At 41.4% G+C, this 23840-nt stretch overlaps 1 protein-coding gene across 1 annotated transcript in view; it reads right to left on the bottom strand.

Moving 5' to 3' along the window:
- Positions 1 to 23840, bottom strand: part of LOC132899520 (guanine nucleotide-binding protein G(q) subunit alpha-like) — a 62915-nt gene that overhangs the window by 7161 nt on the left and 31914 nt on the right. Inside the window, exons 2-4 of the mRNA XM_060941481.1 lie at positions 8466 to 8650; positions 5924 to 6078; positions 3862 to 3990 (exon numbers count right to left, since the gene is read on the bottom strand). Of these exons, the coding sequence (XP_060797464.1) occupies positions 3862 to 3990; positions 5924 to 6078; positions 8466 to 8650 (469 nt within the window). The remainder of the gene's footprint in view (positions 1 to 3861; positions 3991 to 5923; positions 6079 to 8465; positions 8651 to 23840) is intronic.

Genomic DNA, 23840 nt, shown 5'->3' with positions numbered 1-23840 from the left:
ACCGGACGTACGATTTTTTGGCCGTGCGATTTTTGGCGTTTCCCAAATCGCTGCGTTTTTTTGTTCGTGGAGAAAGACGCACGTTGGCCACAAGTTTGTCTTGCAACCTGAAAAAAAAAAAAAACGTAAACGCCCGTAGAGTTTGTCTGACATGACAAAAAACCTCTGCGGCCGGTCTGCGGCCAGTCCACGGCTCGAAAATCAGCACGTCACACGCGCGCCCTCCGTGCATTTCTTGCACGTAGACCGGCCAGTTGTGACCTAGGCTTAAGCATGCTGTGGCACTCAAACTAATCGATAATGAAATTCACTGCCATCTATTTTTATTATTGAACTGTACTGATTTTGTGTATTAATTGTTGCAGGCCTGGATGTGACATTCTGTTATTCTGGTAGTGGACAGCATACAACAGATAGTACGACCTTCCTTCCAGCAGGACTTTGAAAAAATATGCCAGTTTGGGTGCACCATACGAGCCAAACGTTCGGGTGACAAATGAACAAGTGTGATGGGAGAGAAAATAAAAGGACCTAGGTGAGATGGACATCAAGAGCCAAGGAAGCCTATAAACCTATGGCTGTGATCCAGTATACATGGTGTCCTAGTGACAATTCCTGATCACAAAACGTGCCAAAGCAGCCAAATTTGATTTTATCATCAGTGACCAAACCAAACAGCATCCAATAACAGAATAAGTATTCTTAATAAAATAAAAATCCAGCAAATTAAAGTAGACCCAAGAACAGATTTGTTGTGAAACCCCCTCAGTCTTTCTACCAGAGTCTCTGGTAACCAGGCGTACAGCCTGATAAATGGCTCCTCTAGGAGCATTAGCCTAAAATAAAAGCTCCCTCACATCAACCAACCTCCTTTTCAGCAGTTAGGATGACCGTCTGACCTACTTACAAAGATAAGTGCTCCAAGTAGAAGCTTTGGGAGACAGACAATTTCATCTGCTTCTGAAGCAATTACACCTCTGAGGCATTTTAGCATAGTAATGGTTACAGCGTACAGGGACTGAACTCTGTTTTCAAATCATCAGTCAGTATAATACATCAAAGCTCCTAAATAAATTCAGCCTCCTAAAAACCTTCAGCGTTAAATATCCAGTAACTGCCTGAATTGAGCAAAAGCATCAGTTTTTTCTACCATGTATCTTAATAAGGATTGCTGTAGTGAAGAACATTCATTCTGCAAGCATACAGAGATGAGAAGGAACCTCTCGAGTCCAACCTCTTTGGGAGTGGAGCTATTTCTGGCACTGGTCCGCGTAGGCGGGCTCAACACACTGGCTTCCTGTCGATCTGCTTGCTTTCGTAATGACTTCTGTTCAGTGGCATCCTCTCTTTCCTCTCATAGCTGGAGGATAAGAGTATGCAGAGAGCTGCTGTACCCATCACAAAGCTGCAGTCTTTAAGAGAATAACTCCACACAACTGAGCTGATGTGTTTGCTTTGTCAGATGCTGTAATCCTAGCGCATTAGCAACGCTAACGCAGTAGTGGCAAATCCTGCTCTGCTGCATTGCACAGCCGAGCTGCATGTGAATCATACTCAACATTCCAGGGTTCTGGGTAGGATCATGTGAAATAAAAACACTCGAAGAGCAAGTTTATACCACTATTAAATAAAGCTGTATGGATGTACACCAAGACCTGATGAGACCTGCTGAAGTTCAATGAAAAGTAACCTTCATGCAGTTATCTAATCAGCTAATCATGTGGCCGCAGTGCAACGCAAATCATGCAGATGCAGGTCAAGAGCTTTGGGTAATGTTCACATCAAACATCAGAATGAAGAAAAAGTGTAGTCTCTTTGATCCTAGCATGGATGTTTGTACCAGATGGTCTTGTTGGAGTATTTCAAAAACTGCTGACCTCCTGGGAATTTCACACTGAACAGTCACTAGAGTTTACACAGAATGGCACAAGAAACAAAAAAACAATGAGCGGGTGACAGTTCTTTGAGCGGAACAGCCTCGCGGAGAATACGAGTCAGAGGAAAATGGGCAGATTGGTTTGAGCTGCCAAGAAGGATATATAGTAACTCAAATCACTCTTCAACTATAGCCATGACTACATATTATGTAAACAAGACGACCGGCATCTATATCCCCCGCCCTATATACCAACTATATACCAAGTTTCAATATGTGTCACATTTTTTCAAGTTCTGCTGCAGGAAACCAACCCTACCTCTTTCCACCGACCTCAGCAGCCCATGGCATAAACCCACCAGACCTTTGGTCCAGGTGAGCTAGAAATTAAAATCTCACATTTCTTAGCATCAAAAGGCACATAGACATTACTTAATCAACACATACATCAACTTAATACCATACCACTCAGTTTTCAAGTTCTGCTCTGGAAACAAAACCTACCCTTAAGACCAAGTCTGAAATTGTTTCCATGGAAACATGAAAAATTAAAAAATTTCTTAGTATGAAAAGGCACATCTACATCACCTTGTTAACATGTATACCAAGTTTCAAATCCGTATCATGAACAGGTTTGGATATATGCTCCAGAAACAAGCATTGCTCTTAGAAACTAAGTCAAAATCCATTTTCTATGTAAAAATTTGAAAAATACTTTTTTTCAAAAATCCAAAATAGCAAAAGGCACAGTTTGGCCTGAGAGCCAGACTTCAGACACCCCTGCTTTAAAGGAACAGTCCACCGTACTTCCATAATGAAATATGTTCTCTGAATTGAGACGAGCTGATCCGTACCTCTCCGAGCTTTGTGCAACCTCCCAGTCAGACAGACGCGCCGTTACTCCTGTTAGCAATGTAGCTAGGCTCAGCATGGCCAATGGTATTTTTTGGGGCTGTAGTTAGATGCGACCAAACTCTTCCACGTTTTTCCTGTTTACATAGGTTTATATGACCAGTGACATGAAACAAGTTCAGTTACACAAATTGAAACGTGCCGATTTTCTATGCTATGGAAAGTCCGCACTATAATGACAGGCGTACTAACATCTTCTGCGCGCTTCGGCAGCGCATTGATACCTTCACTCCTCTTCGGGCACGGCCAGGCAGGCGAATGCCCTGGTCCGTCCGCCCGGTCTTAAAAAAAAAAAAAAAAGGTACAACTCGAGCCCCATGGTAAAACTGGGACTGTCATTTTTCCGCATGAGGCCCATGGTAAAACCACACTTCCAGGCGGGGCTGCCGTCTGCCTCCCAAGCCGGCCGAGAGCGCTCCTCGTCGGGCACGGCCAGGCGGGCGAATGCCCTGGTCCGTCTGCCCTGTCTTTAAAAAAAAAGAAAAAAAAAAGGTACAACTCCGAGTGAAGGTATCAATGCGCTGTCGAAGCACGCAGAAGGTATAGTGCGGACTTTCCATAGCATAGAAAATCGCCACGTTTCAATTTGTGTAACTGAACTTTGTTTCATATCACTGGTCATATAAACCTATGTAAACAGGAAAAACGTGGAAGAGTTTGGTCGCATCTAACTACAGCCCCAAAAAATACCATTGGCCATACTGAGCCTAGCTACATTGCTAACAGGAGTGACAGCGCGTCTGACTGACTGGGAGGTCGCACAAAGCTCGGAGAGGTACGGATCAGCTCGTCTCAATTCAGAGAACATATTTCATTATGGAAGTACGGTGGACTGTTCCTTTAAGATTTAAATGAGTGATGACAAACTCTAATCTACATTCAACATGAATTATATGCATATCAGACATGGAAGAAAGACGATTAGCTAAACAGAACATTTATAAAACATTGACAGATGGACCGTAAACCATTTAATTCTCATACAGTAGACCTCAGCAGACAAACATGACTGTAATCAAGTTAACAGCACACTCACACCAATAGAAAATGAACCTCTTGTGACCATTTTATACCTGAAAATGATGCTTTGCAAGTCAAAAGGGTATTCAATGATCCCTGTAGTTGGGACACGGACCCGAAGAACATCTTGCTGGGTTGGTAGATAGGATGAGTCTGCAATACGATCCAGATCACTTAGATAGCTAGATATAAAGAAAAAAAAATGAGGCATGAGAGCAGATAATCAAATGCTTCATCGGAGTAAGTGAACCAGGCCTTCTCAGCAACAAGACAGGATAGGATCCTGCAAATCTGGGACGACAGCAGATCTCCATCTGCTCCCCCACCCTCTCTCAATTAGCCAGAGTCCTGATAGCATCCCATTGACCTTTACAAAACCTAGTTTTTTTTTTTTTTAATTTAAAAAAAAAAAAAAAAGGCAGGCCTGATTCTGAGTCAGTGGTATTGGCAGAGACAACAGTACTCAGACTAACAGAAATGGAACCAAATGAGAAGTTAAACAAATGCATCATAACTGTATCTAAGGAATAAATTACATGCATAATTAGGCAAATGTCTTAACCTCCTAGGGCAGGGGTGGCCAACCAGTTGGAGACCAAGAGCCACATTTTTTACTGTATTACCGCAAAGAGCCACATCATACACATGGGCACACGAACATCATCCATCCCTTCCTCTCTCTCTCACACACACACACACACCTCTGCTCAGCCAGATTAATGGTAAATGTCACACGCCAGCATGAGAGAAATTTACTCCTTCAGTCAGTACTAATACCACAGGCCAGTCATTTACAGCAATCAATATTGTGTGCACTTACTATGCATGTTGCTTAGTGGGACTTCTGACATTCCTTGCCTTGAACAATCCTCTTCAAATCTGGCTTGTATTCCGTCGTTGCCACTCGAAGCAGTTCTTTCACATGGGTGTCAGTCAGAACAGAACGATGCTTTGACTTCACGTGTTTCATGGTAGAGAACACAGACTCGCAGACGTATGTTGACCCAAACATTGACCGTATCTTAAGCGCAGCCTGTTTCACATTCGGGTATTTTTCCAATGGCACACTTTTCCAAAACTCAATGGTGCCTTCCCTCAAAACAGGTTTCAGTTGGTCTTCCTCACGAAGATCGATCATCTCCAACTCAGCCGCAGCCTCATCTGTGACAAGCGGGGCTTTCAAACAGTCCATCTCCGCATTGAATGGGTCGACGAGGAACGCAACCTGTGGCCTTTTCAGTTGTATATCACGGAACCGGGTTACAAAGCTTTCGTGCAGGTTTTCAATTAGTGTTGCATATCTGGCTCCTTGCTTATTCAGGGAGACGGGAAGCTTTGAAATGAGCTAATGACGACTGACATAAGGCAGAATGGCTTGCCATTACGTTCAACAAAAAGTATAAACTCTCCCACTCTGTTAAAAATGTCCTATGTTCGTCTTCATATTTTCGTTTTGCTGTGCATTTTTTCATTGCCATTTTGAGAGGCTACTTGACACAAGATACACCTTGCCCAAAAACTTAGCGATTATCTCACGCACATGCGCATTTGACATGACCTGAAAATACCATAATATGCCCAAGCAAAGCGAAGATGCATTTGACGAAAATACCATACTGAACTCAAGCAAAGCGCACACGCACATTAAAAAAAAAAAAAAAAAAAAACCCACAAACACAAACTTCGATATGAACGCAAGAGCCGCATGACACCGGGCAAAGAGCCGCATGCGGCTCGCGAGCCACGGGTTGGCCACCCAAGTCCTAGGGCTTAGCGGTCACATGCGTGGACAGCACTTTATGGAAATTCGGAACAAGAATCCACATATGTGGACATACTTTTTCTCTAAAAGTACATCTTATCAAAAGATGATGCTTAGTTTTTATTCTAATTAGGTTCTAATAAGCCCAAATAGCAAAGAGAAATAAAAAATGCATGTAAAAAAAACAGCTTGGGCCTTAGGAGGTCAAACTGCCCATGATGCATTTTATTTTCCATAATACACAGAGAAACTGCGATTTTTAAAATGTATTTAAAAAAAAAAAAAACCACCCCACACCCTGGACGTATTAGAGCACCGAAACAGAATGGTTTCTGGTGAACATGGACACTCACTATTTGGTGGAGTCAGACAGCTGATACTCTCTCCTGCGATCATAGGCCTCTTGGATCCCCGGGTCGGCCCACAGCATCTTTATTGCGTTGATGTAGGGCTGGTCGAAAGAGCACACCTTCTCCACATCCACCTCCCTCACCAGGAGAGCATTGGCCTGTGCAGAGACAGGAAATACTGGTGACCTATTGTGCAAATTTTCATCTGGGAAACAGACAAGGTTCTAGAGGAATAAACAGTCTCACAAGAGGATCCGTTTCTCATTCTGGGTGATAACCCTGGGTTAGGGAATGGAATAACCATTTCCTCCACAGAGAGCATTTGCGATTATTAGGAACACTGGGATTCCTTTAACAGCTGCAAGATCACATTACAGTAACTCTACACTGGAAAGTCATCGAGATATGATTGAACACTCACACTTAATCAAATTCATGCTCTCTTATGGCCATATCAGAGGACCAATTAAACGATCATTTGCTTCTAAAGCCTAGGGTTTATGGCTATACAATTAAATCACATCTTAACTGTGATCATGAGTTTTAGCTCCCACAATTATACAAAACTGACTGCGTACCTAGATTTACATACAAGTTTGTGTTGACTGCGGTGTGTTAAATCATGAGCTCACCATTCATTTATGGTTTAACTATCTGTTTGGGTTCTGTGAAGGTATTTTATTTCATTTGATTATAATTGTGACCAGTCTCTCCCCCCCACAAACTCCATTCTCTCAGAGTTTGGTCATTTTCCAATTTTCACTACCTAGGTAATGCTAACACAGCAGTGACCACCCTGGGAGGGTGGAGTAAGCGCACTGTTCCTCAGAGACACAAGAGGTTTTATGAACTCTTGCTCATGCCATGTTACAGGGCAACTGAACACACAGATGCAATACACCCCATCCAGAGAGTACAACCAATTTCATTAATTTAGATTCCTGCTATGGGATGGCTCTGATGGTATCAGAATTCATGATGCCCCAATGATAAAGTGAATGATTTTCTTTTGGTGGCCCATGACCAAGCTATTTTGATTCAAAGAGTCACACATTAGAGGCTATACAGATATATAGTTTAGCCATTGTCAAATCTGTTGACTACACAATATATACACACACACCTCTGACTTTATCACAATAATTGCTCTCTGATAATGCACCAGGCTTAAAACCAATTTGCCCATTACAGTTTAGCCAATGTTTTATCCATGCCCTAACCTTTGCCCTTTATACTACCTGCCAGCCAAAGCTTACTATTAAGGCTGCTGGGCCATAGAAGGTTCACGCTGCACGCTGCACACTACACGCGTGTAAAGAAAAGTGGACAAACGTAACATGACTTGCTCTGGGCCATAGAACGGCGTTCACGTTGCACGCTGCACGCTGCACACTTCACGCGTGAAATGAACATGCACACTTTTTTCTAGGCGTGAAGATGGAAATTCCAGTCAATGCATGCGGTCACCGCCGCGCCAGCCAATCAGAACGGGTCTAGGGAGATAACTATGCTTTCAGGGGAAAACTTCAGAAAAAATATAATTGAATGGTATAATTGAAAAATAGTTCTTCATCGGGATTGTCAAGCAGATTATAGAATGTTCGGTGAAATTCACCACGGGTTTCTCTCAGAAGGAAGTGTTCTCGGCTCCAAATTCTGTTCCTTTTTCTCTTCCTCTGTCTCAGTAAAAGCAGAATGAGGCAATCGTCGTCATCCGAAGAGTCCGTATTGTTGGTTACTCGGTCAAAGTAGAACAGACGCAACACGTGAACATCCAAGCATGAAGTTTAATGGCCCAGGGTCCGGTTCTTCACGTGAACGTGTAGCGTGTAGCGTGCAGCATGCAGCGTGCAGCGTGAACCTTCTATGGCCCAGCAGCCTAAGAGACTACATTACGGGGTGGAAGAATTGCTTTTTGAAAATATTAAATCCATCCAGCCGTTATTTATACTGTTTATTCATCAGGGTTGCAGGTGAGCTGGAGTCAATCCTAGCAGACTTTGGGCAAAAGGTGTAGTACACCCTGGGCAGGTCACCAAATCAATGGCAGGACCAACGCAGATGACCAGTTACACTCCCATTCACACCTATGGGCAATGTAGAGTCGCCAGTTGACCTAATCTACGCGTCTTTGAATGATGAGTGGAAAACGGAGAACCCAGAGAAAACGCACACAGCCACAGGGAGAACATGCAAACTAGACACAAAAGCCCCACTCGGCTATGCGGTTCAAACCCAGAAAGTTCTTGCTGTGAGGTGAGAGTACTAACCACTGCACCACCGTGCTGCCCGTTATTAATAATCAAAAAATTAAACACAGGAAAAAATAATAAAAATTGTTTTTTGCCATTTAATATAAACAAGGAAGCCATTTGAGGTGCTATAGTGTTATTATGGGTAAGGGACAACCCCCTGTAACAAACTCATTAACGGATGCCCTCGGGTGGCTTATTGATTTACTTCACCTTACACTACTAACATTTAAAAGTCTTTTTTTAATAAGTGATGTGATTTACTCAGTGGGACAGTATGTGCAAGTCCGCACCTTGTTCTGCTCGTACTTGTACAGAATCTTGAGGTGGTCCATGGCACGGATCATAGCCTGCATGGACGTGAATATGTTCTGGTAGACGAGCTTGGTGTAGCTGCGCTTGTCCTCGTCGGTGTAGCCTGAGCCATGAATGATGCGCATCTGTTTGATGAAGGTGCTCTTGCCACTCTCACCTGTGCCTGGAGAAGCGCACACACAAAATACATCATAAACAGAAGTGTATCTATGAGTGCTATGAGGAGAATAGAAGAAAATTTAATGTTCTCTAGAAAAGGTCTAACAGGCAATATTACAGTGCTCATTGTGCCAAGCCATTAGTAGAGAGTGATATTCCAGGAAATCATTTTCTACAAGTACTGTTTCTACTGTAGTTGTAGCAAAGTGGGCAACATAAGCATATTCTTCATCTGGGGACCTACAAAAGCAGAAATCACCAGACTATCAACATTAGCTTGTATCCTGAAAAAAAAAAACTCTTAGCCAGAACCGTTTTTGTACGGCCGCCAGCTTCAGCACTTCATGGATCAAAAAGGGTTTTTCAAAACAGAAAAAGGCCACCTTACGTGAATTATACCTTATCTAGTTTACAAAGTCATGTCTCTTGTAGTTAACCATTTCCCATAAATAATATTGACAACAAGCACAGGTAAGACTGGAATGTACTATTCTAGTATAACGTACTCATGTACTATTTTCTCATTACTAATTTTCTATCCAGTCTAAGACCTATACACAAACACACGCATTTCTTGACAATCTCGTGCTTGAAAATACCATGACAAACCTTTTTGCAATACTACCGTCCCCTTTAAGACCCCACCACTAAGCTGAATGACAAGGAGTGATTTTGAAAGCCACAAAATCACATAAGTGAAAGCACATTAAGGTGATTTGCAGTGTCAAAGGTCCTTTATTATTAAAAAAAAAAAAAAAAAAACTCAATACGTTCCACATTTCAGAGGAAGCAAGTGGAACTACTGTTGTGATAAACAAGACGACTAAAATAAGAGGGGGGAAAAAAACGAAAAAAAAAAAACCCAGGTTGTCAAGCTGTAGTCCATGCTGACCTCATCGTCTCTCTCATTCGCACGCACAGCTGGCAGGAAGCTGATCAGGGAAACCCATTAAAACAACAAGGTTGCATAACTTCAGACTCACATATAGTGCCATGAGGTGACTGGAAATGAGACAAATCCAAGAAGTTATCAGTCAACATCTAGTTCATCATCCATTACTCAGCTCAAACCACCTTAATTTCCAGGCAAAATAGAGTTCAACTGAATTTGCCGAGGAAGGAGTAAATAAAATAATTGAATGGCTGGAACAAAAGATAATAAAATTAAAAACCACCACACCTTGATGGAGAGATCAGAGAATGGCTTTTTTTTTTAAAGCCATGTCAGCACCTATGGCTGTTTCATAGTAAGAGCATTTCTTTAAAAAACACTGTACTATAATTTCTTCACAAATAAAAGTTACATAACCAGCTAAATGAGAATTTACATGTGCATGTGATAAAAATTCTTAAAACGTTTTGTTGCGACACCTTAAAAACATCCAAAGTACTTTAAGAATAAAACTGTTCCCTTGTGGCGTTTAGACCAGGACAACATAAAAATATGCTTGACCGAGATATCCTACAGAAATTACATGCTGGTGGTCCTTCACCCTTTAATTAAAAAAATAAAAAGCCCCACCCCAACCCTGGGTGACCCTAGAATGACCAATACAACACCTGGTATGCACAACTTGATCATGTGAGGTTTGAAATGAGGTGTGCGCGTGTGTGTGTGTGTGTGTGGGGGGGGGGTATTTTTACTTAGAAAGGTTCATTTCATACAATTTGTTCTCAAAACCTTCATCCCATTCAGTCTGCAACGTCCTTAAAATATAGGATGCCAGCACAGGTCTGAGGCTGGGATTTTACATTCAGTCAGTGCGTTTACATGCACATAGAGAGAATCAAATTTCTGCTGTTGCTCGACTGAAATCGAAGTTCAAAATGCCATGTATACACCTTAATTCGGCTGAAACTGAACCGAACTTGATTTCTCGGAATCGAGCTACACGACCTAGATTATGCGATTTCTGCCGAGCTACTTAGTGCATGTAAACCCTATCGAGCTACGTATTCGAGCTACTTACTTCAGCACTGCCCCTTCCGGAAGTGACAAGTGACGAGACTACAAGCGGGAAACACAACAGCCTCGGTCGGCATGAATCTTTTCTTTTTGTGGCATTGTTTGCACTGTTAAAATGTAGCTCACTTACTGTATCACCAAATACATCTGTACAGCTGTTGCATAGCTGTGAATTGTGTACATAAACAAGTCACTGTATTTGTGTGTGTGTGTGTGTGTGTGTGTGTGTGTGTGTGTGTGTATATATAGATGTCCAACATCTGAAGAATGTCAATAAAAAAAACAATTGAACTTTGTGTGTTTATTAAGACATAAGTTAAATTGTAAGCAAAAAATGGACTTTAGAAAAATATTTTTATAAGCAAAAAATGGACTTTAGAAAAATATACAATTGTGCAAAATAAGTTGTCTTACAAAACAGTGGTCTGCGCAGGACAGTTTGTAGCCATACGGTCTGTTAGAGCAAGCCTAACAGCTTGAGCATGGAACTTGTGAACACGGAACTGCCAGTGTTGCCAGATTGGGCAGTTTTAAGTGCATTTTGGCGGATTTGAACATGTTTTGGGCTGGAAAACGTCAGCAATATCTGGCAACACTGCTGATAACTTTGTTTACACTCTTGAATAGCTCTTCTTCATGACGACAACCGGAAGTGTACCAACACGATGGGGCGTGTAGCGCCACCTGTGGCTCGGGTGCACAATATACATCACACAATAGCTCGATTTCATTGTGTGCATGTAGGATTGGATTTCTCTGGCACCCTGCTGGGACCCTCAGCTCGATTACCGACAGCAGCTCGATTTGGATGTGCATGTAAACGTAGTCAGTGACCATCTTTAGTGAGGACTTTTGGCCATATTATATGACTGCTCATTACCAGCAAGGCCAACATGGTGGAAAATTTTTCTATATAAACCCCCCCCACCCCACTCAATTTCCGTGTTTGTAAAAAGTTCAAGTTTACCTTTTAAAAAAAAAAAAAAAAAAAAAAAAAAGGTGTCTGGAGGCATGATCTTGAATCGGTAAAAATTAAAAGAGCTCTGTTAGGAGAATGGTGAAGACCAGGTAATGTTTTTTCCAATCTTCAGCTATCCACAGTTTGGGTGAGCCTATGCTCCATGCCGATTCCTGTTCTTGGATGACAGGAACAGAACTCAAGGAGGCCTTTTGCTGCTGTCGAACCTTGACGGAGGTTACAATGTGCCTTCCGAGATGCTTTGCTGCTCACCACACTTGCAAAGAGTGGTAAAAATTACTGTAAACTTCCTGTCAGCTCAAACCAGTCTGACCATTCTCCTCTGACCTCCCTCAAGAAAGCATTCCATTTTTGCTTTCTGTTACAGATGGATTATTCACCATGTCCTACACACACTGCAAACTGGAACTATTACAGTACATCTCTAGCTATGTATGTGTACTGTGAATGATTAGCAATTAAGATTATTAATAAAATGTGTAGAAGACCCTCCATTACACAAAAACGATAGTCCATTGCAAATGCTGTGGTGTAGGTCAATTTCTGTTTGCTGTTACTACTGTTTAACAATGCAGTAGGACTTTGAGGATTTTAAACAGGGGAGGAAGAGATCTGTTTAATCTCAGAGATAAAATTATATTTAAAACCAACCAATGCATCTAATCAGACAGAGCATGTTTTTATAGTTCACTTGAACTTAAAGGAAAGGTGTCCTGGTTCAGGTCCAGTGAAACACAGAATAGTGTTTGATGAAAAGATGCCCATTAAAAACTTAAAGCTAGGGTATGTAATTTGGGAGAAAGCAGAACAAGTGTCAGCTAGATTTTGAAAGTATCCAACCGAAAATCCCAACCCTCCCTTCAAAGTCATTCCACCAAAACACATGAAAGCACACTGCCCGATTACTGCTGGAGGACGAGCCCACGAGGGCGCACGTTGAGGGGAGGAGCTTGGCATGCCATAATATTTAACTACCTCATGTCTCATTTACATGTACGAAAACGCTCATTATCATAACGAATGGAAACGAACATGGCTATTGTTTGTACTCACAGCTTTCAACTAGCTCACTAGGTTTAGCAATATGTCTGGAACAGGTCTACCCAAGTCTTGTGGAAAGTTCCGGTCACACGCAACGAGTGCACTGGGAGTGCATGTGCAGGCAGGTAGGTAGACAGGCAGATTGAACTGAATGAAATGATTAGACAGGCTTTTAACAGCCCTGCAACTGCCACAGATTGACAACTTGTTAAAAAATCAAGCATTTGATTCATTAAATTGTTGTCAGGATGTAAAGAGAATTTCAAGAAATAAAGTGCTTTGAGAGAAAAAAAAGACAACTCGATCTGGGTTCAACTAAGTCATTTCAATGGTGATTTCATACGCTAGACTAGAAAAAGCACTCCGAGTGCAGACCTCCGCCAAGAATACTTAAAAAAAAAAAAAAAAAAAAATCCGGGATCCAGATCACCACCAAAATGTAAATGGATTGTTACTTGTGCCCAGTCACACCTCTGGAAAAAATTTCAGAGAAATCCGTTCATAACTTTCCGTAATGTTGCTAACAGACAAACAAACAAAAACAAACCAATGCTACCGAAAACATAACCTCTTTGGCGGAGGTAAAAATAGAATAGAATGCCTTTAGTCACTATACACATGTACAATGAGGTTTAAAGCATCTCCAATAACAGTGCAAACAGCGGAGAGAGAGAGAGAGGAGAAAAAAAAAGGGGGGTAAGGTGCACAGTCTGAGGTGTATGTGTTGTATTACACATTATGGAGTGAGGTATTGCACATATTGTGGCTCAGGTGGATAAGGCGCCATACCATAAATCTGGGGACCTGGGTTCGATTCCGACCCGAGGTCATTTCCTGATCCCTCTTCGTCTCTCTCTCCCGCTCATTTCCTGTCTCTACACTGTCCTAGCCAATAAAGGTGAAAAAAAGCCCAAAAAACATCTTTAAAAAAATAAAAAATATGATAGTCTGAGATGTTAATGTTTATTTTAAAAACCCACCCACACACTGTGGACGTTATGTTTATCCTAGAAACACCTCTGCTTCAAATAATAAACAAATGGATATGACTGCAATAAATGCAACATCAGAATAAAATTTTATAAGACACATTTAAAACACACCCATAAATGTTAGTCTGGATAACAATTTTTTTTTCTTTCTAGCCAGACAACAAATGAAGTTATCGCAAGTTGTATGCTTTCAATATAAACTTAAGTAAATAAGAGCGATTGTTACAGTGTGTAAAGTTTGATAAACAGGAATACAGCTGCACCCTGTATAATGTGCAGCGCTCTCTCTTCAAATAATCCATCAGTGTTTACTTGTGCAATCAAGTTTAGCAGAGTACTCGTACAATAAAACTGCTTTGAGAACAAACTAAAGAATTGACCCGAGCTGCAAAAAGTGACTTTTTTGTGAGGTGTTCTGACAAAGTGAACAGTCCCTGAATCTCAAATTTTCAAAAAACGCTGCTGATGTTCATCCCCGAGAGGTCATGCAGTGTAGGCTGGGCCACAGCCAGAAGCTTTCCTACAATTCATTTCTCTATGAGAGCCGTGATCAGCAGAAAGCATCTTGAAAGATGCATAATAACAAAAAATAAAATAAAGATAAAAATAACACAGTATCACAGATACTGCATGGAACTGTACCCTCGTTAAACACCATTAGAGCATGGAGTAATTTTAATCTCACTTCAGCATACTTTCATATTTCCTCAGTGGTGGGTACACAATGGGAGAGAGAAACTGGGCTACGCTCACCGCCAAACACGGTCCCTGTGCAGCCACAGTCGTCATGGTAACCCTCTAAAGCATTTAGTGCACACTAAACTGGATTTCAAAGAGTAGGCCAACAGCAGTACAGCACACCCCCTGTGTACGGCAAATAACAGGAACTGAGCACAAATAGAAGTACGTTTAGAAAAACGCAGTGCACTTAATCAGCACTGAATATTTGTTAATTGATGGAGCATTGTTGGTTCCAAAAAAGTTAAAACACACACCACAAACCCCTTGACTATAAAACGTGATGAGGCAGGCTGTTCCCGTCCTCTGCAAATCAAATCAATCGAGTGCAACTGAAAGGCCAAAAATGGATCAAATGCTGAGGAAACAATGGGAAAATAAACCTCCATTTCCAGTGAATGGAATGCAATTATTTTAGTCAAGGTTGATTTTCTATGGAGGAAAAACAACATTTAGCCTTGCAGGGCCATGTGAAATATGAAAAACTGGAGATGTTTTGCCATTTTAGACTTTCTTGCAAACCTGAAAAAAAAAGTCACACAAACACATTAACACTAAATAATAGGAACATAATTGTTTCTCAGGAGGCATTCAAAAGGTAGAGCATTGGAGCTAAAAGACCTCTGCTTAAGATCATCCACTATGCCAGTCCACAGCTGTTTCAGACAACTGTGGACCAAAATACAAGTTGATAATTTGTCTCCTTGTACTTTGCTTACTCTCACCTTGGCAGCTGGGCTTCTTGTTGCCTGGAACAGTGTGATTGAGAGTAAAAAAATCGTGCCAGTGCACTTCCACTGGTCCCAAGGGTAGCCGAGAGTCTGACTATGAATGGATAGCAGAGAAATGAAGGAAAACGGAATGAGAATTTAATTGTGGGGCCTGTTGGAAGGAAAAACAGGAACATGGCAAGATACCAGCCATGTGATGATCCATCTGTGTGTGGAGCCCTGTTCTGATTTTATGAGCATTCTCAACCTTCCTTGCCTTGTAATGGACTTGTACACCCATCTGATAGCCAGACCCATTTTGGTCCCATCAATCAAATTCTTAGTACTAGTACAACCATTTGGATAAAATGATAAGCCATGACTCCGATAAAGCAACAAACCATGCCTGTGCCAGCCGCAATAGAGTAACTGTACGGGGGGGGAAGGTGAAGGATTCAAATGGATGGAGGAGTTTGACCTAAATTTCAGCAGAAGACAATTTTTTTAAAACACACTGATTTACCTTTTATTTTTACAAAAAAGTATTGTTACACAGAGCAACAATAACTTAATAAAATAATAATTAGCAACTATGGGGACCCTTATGTATTTTCGTCCCCTTCGGTTAGAGATGGAGGAAGACCAGAATAGACCCCGAAGCCGCCGCCAGGCGCCGCTAAAACCGCCATTTAGAATTTGAGCCGCCGCCAGCCAATAATTTTGTAAGCCAATTTGAGCCGCTATCTAATAAAATTTGGCTGAGCCACTAAGAATTGTGTACATCAAATAATGGGTTTATCCACATCATGAGCTACAAGAAAAGTGACACAAACATGATCAACTGTACACACTAGTAGTAACACAATAGAGACGTATAGGCATACACTGTAGAGATTTAGAACTGATATCACAGCACAGAGAGCCACCACAAGCTTGCCGCTGTGACTACCTGTCTGGCTTCCCGCCCCTCACACCGTTACCACGATACACTGGGGAACCCGGGAACCCACCCAGAGCATCAATCGACTCCGATATCGACGAGATGGCTGCATTCTTTGCCGCTGCTGAGGGAAAGTGTAAAGGTATTTTTTTGTTTGTTTGTTTGCACGTCCAGGTTTTTCCGGGATTGTCCCGGTTTTTTTGTGGAAAATGGAAAATGTCCAGGAAAATGGAATAACCTTCCCGGGACACGTTTTGTCCTGGTTTTTTACTTCCTCACATTATCCCCCATTGAAATAAACACAAATCATTAATGTTTCTCGCAGCCACTTAACATATTAATAGTTTTCACGTAAGCGGGCATATTGTAGGCAGCTGCTTGTGTGGCCTCACCGAATGTTTGCGCACGCAGCCAGTCGCCGTTGCTAGGTGATCGTGGTCAATACAACGGCGGCCGCGCGAAATCAAAGATACTGGAATACCGTAATACCAAACAATAGGTGAGAGTTCCCTTGGTCGGTGCGCGAATAGGCTGGCTGTCTACTTCCTATGTTCTGATTATGATAAAGGCTGGTTCTAAAGCCTGGGCCAGTTTCATCAATAAATGAATCATTAAATAAATCATTAAATATATCAAAAAAGAATGCCTGAACACTGGCGTGAGAAATGAATAAATCAGTTGTCCCAATAACATAGCACCTCTCTCTTGTGATTAAAACAAAGGATTAGGGCTATTTGGTATGATACGGTAGTCTAACTTTTAAAGTTCAGTTCTCCAGAGAAAAGGCTAAAACAACAACGAAGCAGACTGAGAGAAATTATATTGATTATATTTGTATTATTTTGATTTGGAAACGGAATGGGAGGAGAGACAGACAATGAGGGAGTCGGACAGAATGAAGTAGAAGATCCGGTACCTGTCAAAAAGAAAAAAATATATTGTTAAAAAAATATTGGCGTCCAAATAAGATCATTCCTATATGAAATTATTTTTTGTAATAATATTTGTGGTAGTGCCCATTTAAGGGTTAAGAAGACAAAATGAATTTTAACTAAACGCCTAACTGCACCAGTTGAACTGTTTTATTTTTAAACGTGAACATTCACATAAGGCATAAGGCATTGTAGATGTGCGTGTCCGCAGCCCTCAACCCCCGCGCTCGTACGCGCGCGCAGGCGCGGCCGCCGACCGATGTGTCCCGGTTTTTTACAACTCAGATGTGGCAACCCTATTCACATACTTCGAGATTGATTAAAAAAAAAAGTACTCCACCACTCTACTTTCATCATAGTAAGATAGCTGCCAGTCCTTCACTGGTCATTGCTAGTGAGAGTAGATAGCTAGATGCCTTCCTCGAACAATCCAGATTAGCTTATTATTAGCATTGAACTACAATCTTGCTAGATTTATATTTACAATGAAGTAAGAGACCAGGGGACCTGTGGTAATTTGCTATTTATTCCCCCCATTTGTTTGATCCGTTCGCCCGGATATATGCCACACAGTGACGTCCAGTATCAGCCATTTGTAGCCATAAACATTTTGGTGGCTGCAGCAGCCATTAAGGTTTTGGCTGAGTCAGCTAGCCAGCCAATAATTTCATCAGCCAGCCATTATCCTGAAAACAAACGGCTTCGGGGTCTAGACCAGAAGCCTTTGGAACCATCAGTACTTGTTCCCAAAGAGATGTAAAATCTCATCTCTAGCCGCTTTATCCTGTTCTACAGGGTCGCAGGCAAGCTGGAGCCTATCCCAGCTGACTACGGGCAAAAGGCAGGGTACACCCTGGACAAGTCGCCAGGTCATCACAGGGCTGACACAGACACAGACAACCATTCACACTCACATTCACACCTACGCTCAATTTAGAGTCACCAGTTAACCTAACCTGCATGTCTTTGGACTGTGGGGGAAACCGGAGCACCCGGAGGAAACCCACGCGGACACGGGGAGAACATGCAAACTCCGCACAGAAAGGCCCTCGCCGGCCACGGGGCTCGAACCCGGACCTTCTTGCTGTGAGGCAACAGCACTAACCACTACACCACCGTGCCGCCCTGAGATGTAAAATATGAACACAAATTGTCAATATATAATACAATTGTACACATACATACACACGTGTGTGTGTGTTATATATATATATATTTTTTTTTCTATTTAAAAAAAAACACACACAAACCATGCTCTCCATGATTACTGGCACCCCTGCATTTACTAATTTGTACACCCTCCCATTGCCAGTAAAATAGCACAGAGTCTCCTAAAACATTTTACAAGGTTGGAGATACAGAGCAGGACATCTGAGACCGTTCCTCTTTACACAATCTCTCCAGATCTTCCAGAGTCCAAGGCTCCCTTATGCCCCCTCCTCTTCAGCTTATCCCACTGGTTTTCAACGTGCTTTAGATCATTGTCCTGCTGGAACATCCAGTGACGACCCAGTTTTAGTTTCCAGGCAGAGGTAGCCAGATTTTGATTTAAAATGTCCTGGTATTTCATGGAGTCCATGATGTCATGTACCCTAACGAGGTCTTTCAGGCCTTCAGAGGAAAACCAGCCCACAAAGCATCACAGAACTTCCACCATATTTTACAGCTGGGATCAGGTTCTTTTCATTATAGTCATCTTTCTTTTTACACCAAACTTTTGCCAAAAAACTCCATTTTTGTTCCATCAGACCACAGAACACAGTTCCAGTCAAAGTTGTCAGTGTTTCGCAAACTTCAGGCACTTACATTTGTGGTTAACTGACGGAAAAGGCTCCCCCCCCGGCATACCTTTCAAATAATCTGTTGGCATGGAGGTAGCATCTGATGGGAGGTTTTGGAAACCAAGATTTTACTTTTTCCTTGTAATTTCACAAAAAAAAAAAGTGATCCTTGGGAATCTTTATTTTTTTGCCTTTCTTACCATCCTACTGGACTATACATGGGGGCAAAATAAAACTCCGAGTCCTCTTCCAGTTAAGTTTATAACAGTTCCAGTTGGTATCCACTTTTTATTATTGCCCTAACAGGAGAAATTGACATTTTCAGGCGACTGGCTATTTTTTTAAATAACCATTCCCCAACCTATGAAGGTCAACACACTTCTCCCCAATTTGGTTTGTGTGTTCTCTTATCTTTCCTATGTTGATGGATGACTAAGGGAATTTGGCCTCTGTCTCACCTCATATTTGTACTCCAGTTAATCAGGAAGTCATGGATTACTACACTGAAAGTTCCTACACACTCCAATCAACTCAAATGTATAATTGAGGAAACTGACTAATTGTTTTGATCCATTTGGGCACTTGTTCGTTTGTGAACATGTCTATATAATAAGAAAAATCACAAACGCCATATCTTCAAGCCAGTGTATCTTCTCATGTTGAAAAACTTGTGTTTTTCATACGAAATACATTGCGGATCTGAGGGACATTTTCCCGATATTCCACTCAGGTGAGGTCACTCCCAGTGTTTTCTCACTGACTAGACATGTGTTGTCAAAATTGGGAACCGGTGTTCTGTAAAGTTATCCTACCTCTTGGATTTGTCCTACCAAGCCTACTGTGCATGCGCAGAACACATGACGTCATATCTTGGAATTTGGACCGAGTTTTGTCCTGCCAATCAGCTGGGCTGATAGAAAATCGGTGAGTATTTCACGCATTTGGCGATTTTTATGTTTTGTGCGTATTGGTCGAGTCTTTGGCAGAGTCAAATAATTTGTAATGACTTGTTTTAAATAATAAAACGGTCTGTATGAGAACTTGCTAATTCTGTCACGCAGTGGGCACTGTGCAGTCAAAGTTATGACGGGGCATTGTTTCGTTTACAATAACTAAATAAACTGACTGTTATACATATTCAATTCCAAAAACACAATCCATATTAATCTGTTGTCTACACATCACCAGTGCAGCCAGCATCCAAACAGCGAACAGCGTCAAAACAGCTGGAAGCTTGAGGTAGGATTTTCCTGACAAGCAGCACGGCTCGGCAGACGAGTCTGTTGAATTTTCCTACCCTCCTGGATTTCGCGCATGCGCAGTAGGCTTGGTAGGACAAATCCAAGAGGTAGGATAACTTTACAGAACACCGGTTCAAAGTTAAAATTCTTTTGATTAACTTGCGTATTTTTTTGCGTGGATGTGTCCATATAGTAAAAGAACATGACAATTGTATGAAGATATGAAGTTTATCTTCTTGTGTTGAAATAATTTCTTCACTTGTTCACGTCGCTCACTTGTGATGTATACATTTACCACTCAAAGAGAAACTTCCTATCATCACACAGTTGTGTAATATTCTCTTTATATTATACATCGTAAATGACCCATGCTTCTGTAGGATGTTGGTTTATCTCTGGCAAACAACTAGCCTGGGAAATCCCATGCTGCTTTGCACAATCGTTCCAATCTGAAAAGACAGCATGGAAACTATGGTCTAAAGGCTTGCCTGAGTTAGGGAGCCAATCAGAGAGTGGGGAGGGGTGGAAAGACGGTGACGCGTACTACTCGACAAACGGAAGCTTGTAGTTTATTTGGGACTGTTTACGGATCACATTTAACATGGCGGCGAGCGATACGAACCAAACTTTCGATCAAGCTTTGTCTTGCACAAACGGCAGTAATCGTTCGGTGCCATTGTTTTCCTATTTTTGTTTTGCCTTCTCTTTCCGCCTCTTCGTCTTCTTCGTCGCTCTAACTACGTCACCGGGTACAACTGCCATGATTGGCCATGGGCTACGTATACGCCAAATGACAGACATTCGCAACGTCCAATAAACGGCCGTTGACAATCATAAACCACACCTCCCCTACGAGAAATTCAATAGGCGGATTCCAGACCATATTTCACTTGTGATATGGTCTGGTGTTAACTAGACTAGCAAACAACTGATTTCAGAAGGGAAATCATGAGGGAAGCGTTTGCATAGCATCAAACTGCATGCAAACTTACAGGCACCTTATCATTCTGTGGTCAAACGTAAGCGGTGAATATTATTGACGGTTAAGTTGTGCTAATTCTCAGTGCAGTCGGTTATATGGAAAATAGTTAATGTTATTGCCTTTACGTTTCCCCATAAACACTGATGGAGATAAATGTCTAGTTGGAGTTTGCCAAATCTCAAACTCAGCTTTAACAGTTAAAACACAGAAATGCACTGAAACAGACAAAATCACTTCAGGCCCATCACATAATTTTCGGATGTTTATTTAAAAAAATAAATAAAATGAATTAAAAAAAAAGTTCAAATAATTTAAAGTTGCTGATTAATCAAGTTCGCCTGGTTCAACTTCACATGCTTGATTTTTTTTTTCTAGCCTGACAATTTTTTTTTTTAAATAAAAAGCTCCTACAAAGTTAAATTTTAAATGATTGCTTGCCATTATTGTTCATCACTGATGGAACTCCTATTAGGCATGATGCACAGCAAGGTTTTACAAACTCAAACGAGAAGTTTGGATGATCTTGAAAATGCTAATTTATATATTTTCCCCACACAGGGATTTCTAAATTTACTTTGACATTTTATTACAGACAGTATGAACCAAAGATATTTCATGTTTTTTGTCTATTCATCATTTCATTTATTAATACAAATCCACTCTGGCATTTCAGACCTGCAACAGCCCAAAAAAACAAAATTTGGGACAAGGCTATTTAGTAGGGATGTCCCGATCAGGTTTTTTTGCCCTCCGATCCGATACCGATCATTTGATTTTGAGTATCTGCCGATACCGAGTCCCAATCCAATACTTCTTATAATCCATAAAAAATAAAGACGAGGAAAGAAACGGATCCAGGATGTTCATTTTTTATTTAACACCTTATTTTAACATCCAACAACTCCGTTAGCAAACAGAGCACTTACATGAGGTAGTTTGAACAATAAATAACAAATTAAAAAAAATAACCTTAAAATACCTGGCAGGAATGTAAACAAATAAAAAAAATAAAGTGCCACAGTGCCGGTAATTTGCTTTTAAGAACGCATCTCACAGTGGTGTACAGTAATTTCAATTAAGGAAATGAACGTTTTTCTTGATGAAAACAAGCATTTCTACCCTTTCAGGTTTGAGCCCGTTTCTTTTGTCATCCAACGAAAAAAAAAAAAAAAGATCTCATGCTTTGCTTTCCGCTTCGAACTGCTTCCGTGTTCAACTCTGCCGGCAACAGGCAGCCAATAACCAATAGCGTCTCCGCTACAAAGTGATGTCATGCCGCACGCGTTGATGTTGCTGTGTTGAGACAAGAGGTCTGGTCTCACTCTGTGCCAACGCATAGCTATTGATGTGTTAAAAATGAGAATATATTATATAGATATATATCCGATCCCTGATCGGGAGGCAATGCCCGATTCCGATCGAGTCTGAAACCATGTAATCGGGCCCGATTTCCGATCACGTGATCGGATCGGGACATCCCTACTATTTAGGGCCAGTGATGAGGTAAAACAATTCAATGATGTGATGTGAAACAGGTGATTGTAATCATGATTTGGTACAAAATCAGAATCCAGGAAAGGCCAAGTCTTTGAGGAGCAAAGATGGGCTGAGGATCTCCAGTTTGTCAACAAATGTGTAAGAAAAAAATTAAAATGTTTAAAAACATTCCGAAATGAAAAATAAATACGGATTTGGATATTTCACCTTTTATGGTGCATATCATTAAATGATTCAAAGAATCAAGAGGAATGTTTGGTGCCTAAAGGGCAAGGCCTAAGCTGAACACCCGTGATCTCTGATCCCTCAGACGGAACTGCATCAAGAACTGTCATTCATCTATAGCTGATACAGGCTTGGGATTATTTTGGCAAATCTGTGTCAAGCACTACAATGCGGAGTTACAGCCACGAATGGCAGTTAAAACTTTACTGTGCAAAAAAGAAGCCTTATGTTAACTGTGTCCAGAACTGCTGTTGACTTCTCTGGTCTCGGAGGCATCTGGGATGGACCATCACACAGTGGAAACATGTGTCGTGGTCAGACAAATCGGTATTCCAGGTTTTTTTTTTTTTTTTTGGGGGGGGGGGGGGGGGGGGGGGGGGATTTGTGCTCTTAAAGACAAAGGACCATCCACACTAACTTACTTCTGTGATGGCAGCATTAATGCAGAAAAAGTACATTGAGAATTTGGAGCAACATATGCTGCCTTCAAGATGACATCTTTTCCAGGGATATTTCAACAAGACTACGCAAAACCACATTCTGCTCACATTGCAGAAGCACAGCTGCAGCAGAGGGTGCCTGTCCCAAAAAGAAAACGTGGTAAATTTTGGCATGAAAAACGAGACAAACGATGACCCAGTCCTGTTGCAAACTTAAGACCTGTTTGCAGGAAGAATGGAACAAAACATCTGAAAAGGTTTCATCACTTGGTGTCTTCAGTCCTTAAACGTCTTAAAGCCAACCCCCAAAAAAATCCTTTATACTGACACTATATCCATACAAGACATGTTCGTATCTGTATACTGTGTCCAGATTTTATTTTAAAAGAAAAACAAAAAATGTCCCTGGGCGCTGCCATCTTACTCTCGCCAAGGTTCAAATAACGCGCTCCGAGTACAAATCATGACATCAACTACAAACCTGACTGAGCAAGGTGATTGGAGCTTGTGGACACTTCGCTTCCAAATTGCTGTAAACAACCCTAAAGATGCCCGGTGTCAAGCACTTGGGTGTAAAAATAAGCCAATCATTGATCATTTCGTAACACTTGTTTTCTATTCACTGAGAAAAGTGATAATTTCAGATGGCAAGAATCGCGCTGCTATAGCAACGGGACATCTACTAGTATCTGCATCAGGACTGTGTATGCATTATCTAGCCGAGTAAGAC

This window comes from Neoarius graeffei, chromosome 15, assembly GCF_027579695.1.
Source record: "Neoarius graeffei isolate fNeoGra1 chromosome 15, fNeoGra1.pri, whole genome shotgun sequence".
Classification (NCBI taxonomy): Eukaryota; Metazoa; Chordata; class Actinopteri; order Siluriformes; family Ariidae; genus Neoarius; species Neoarius graeffei.
This window is presented reverse-complemented; position numbering and strand designations above follow the sequence as displayed.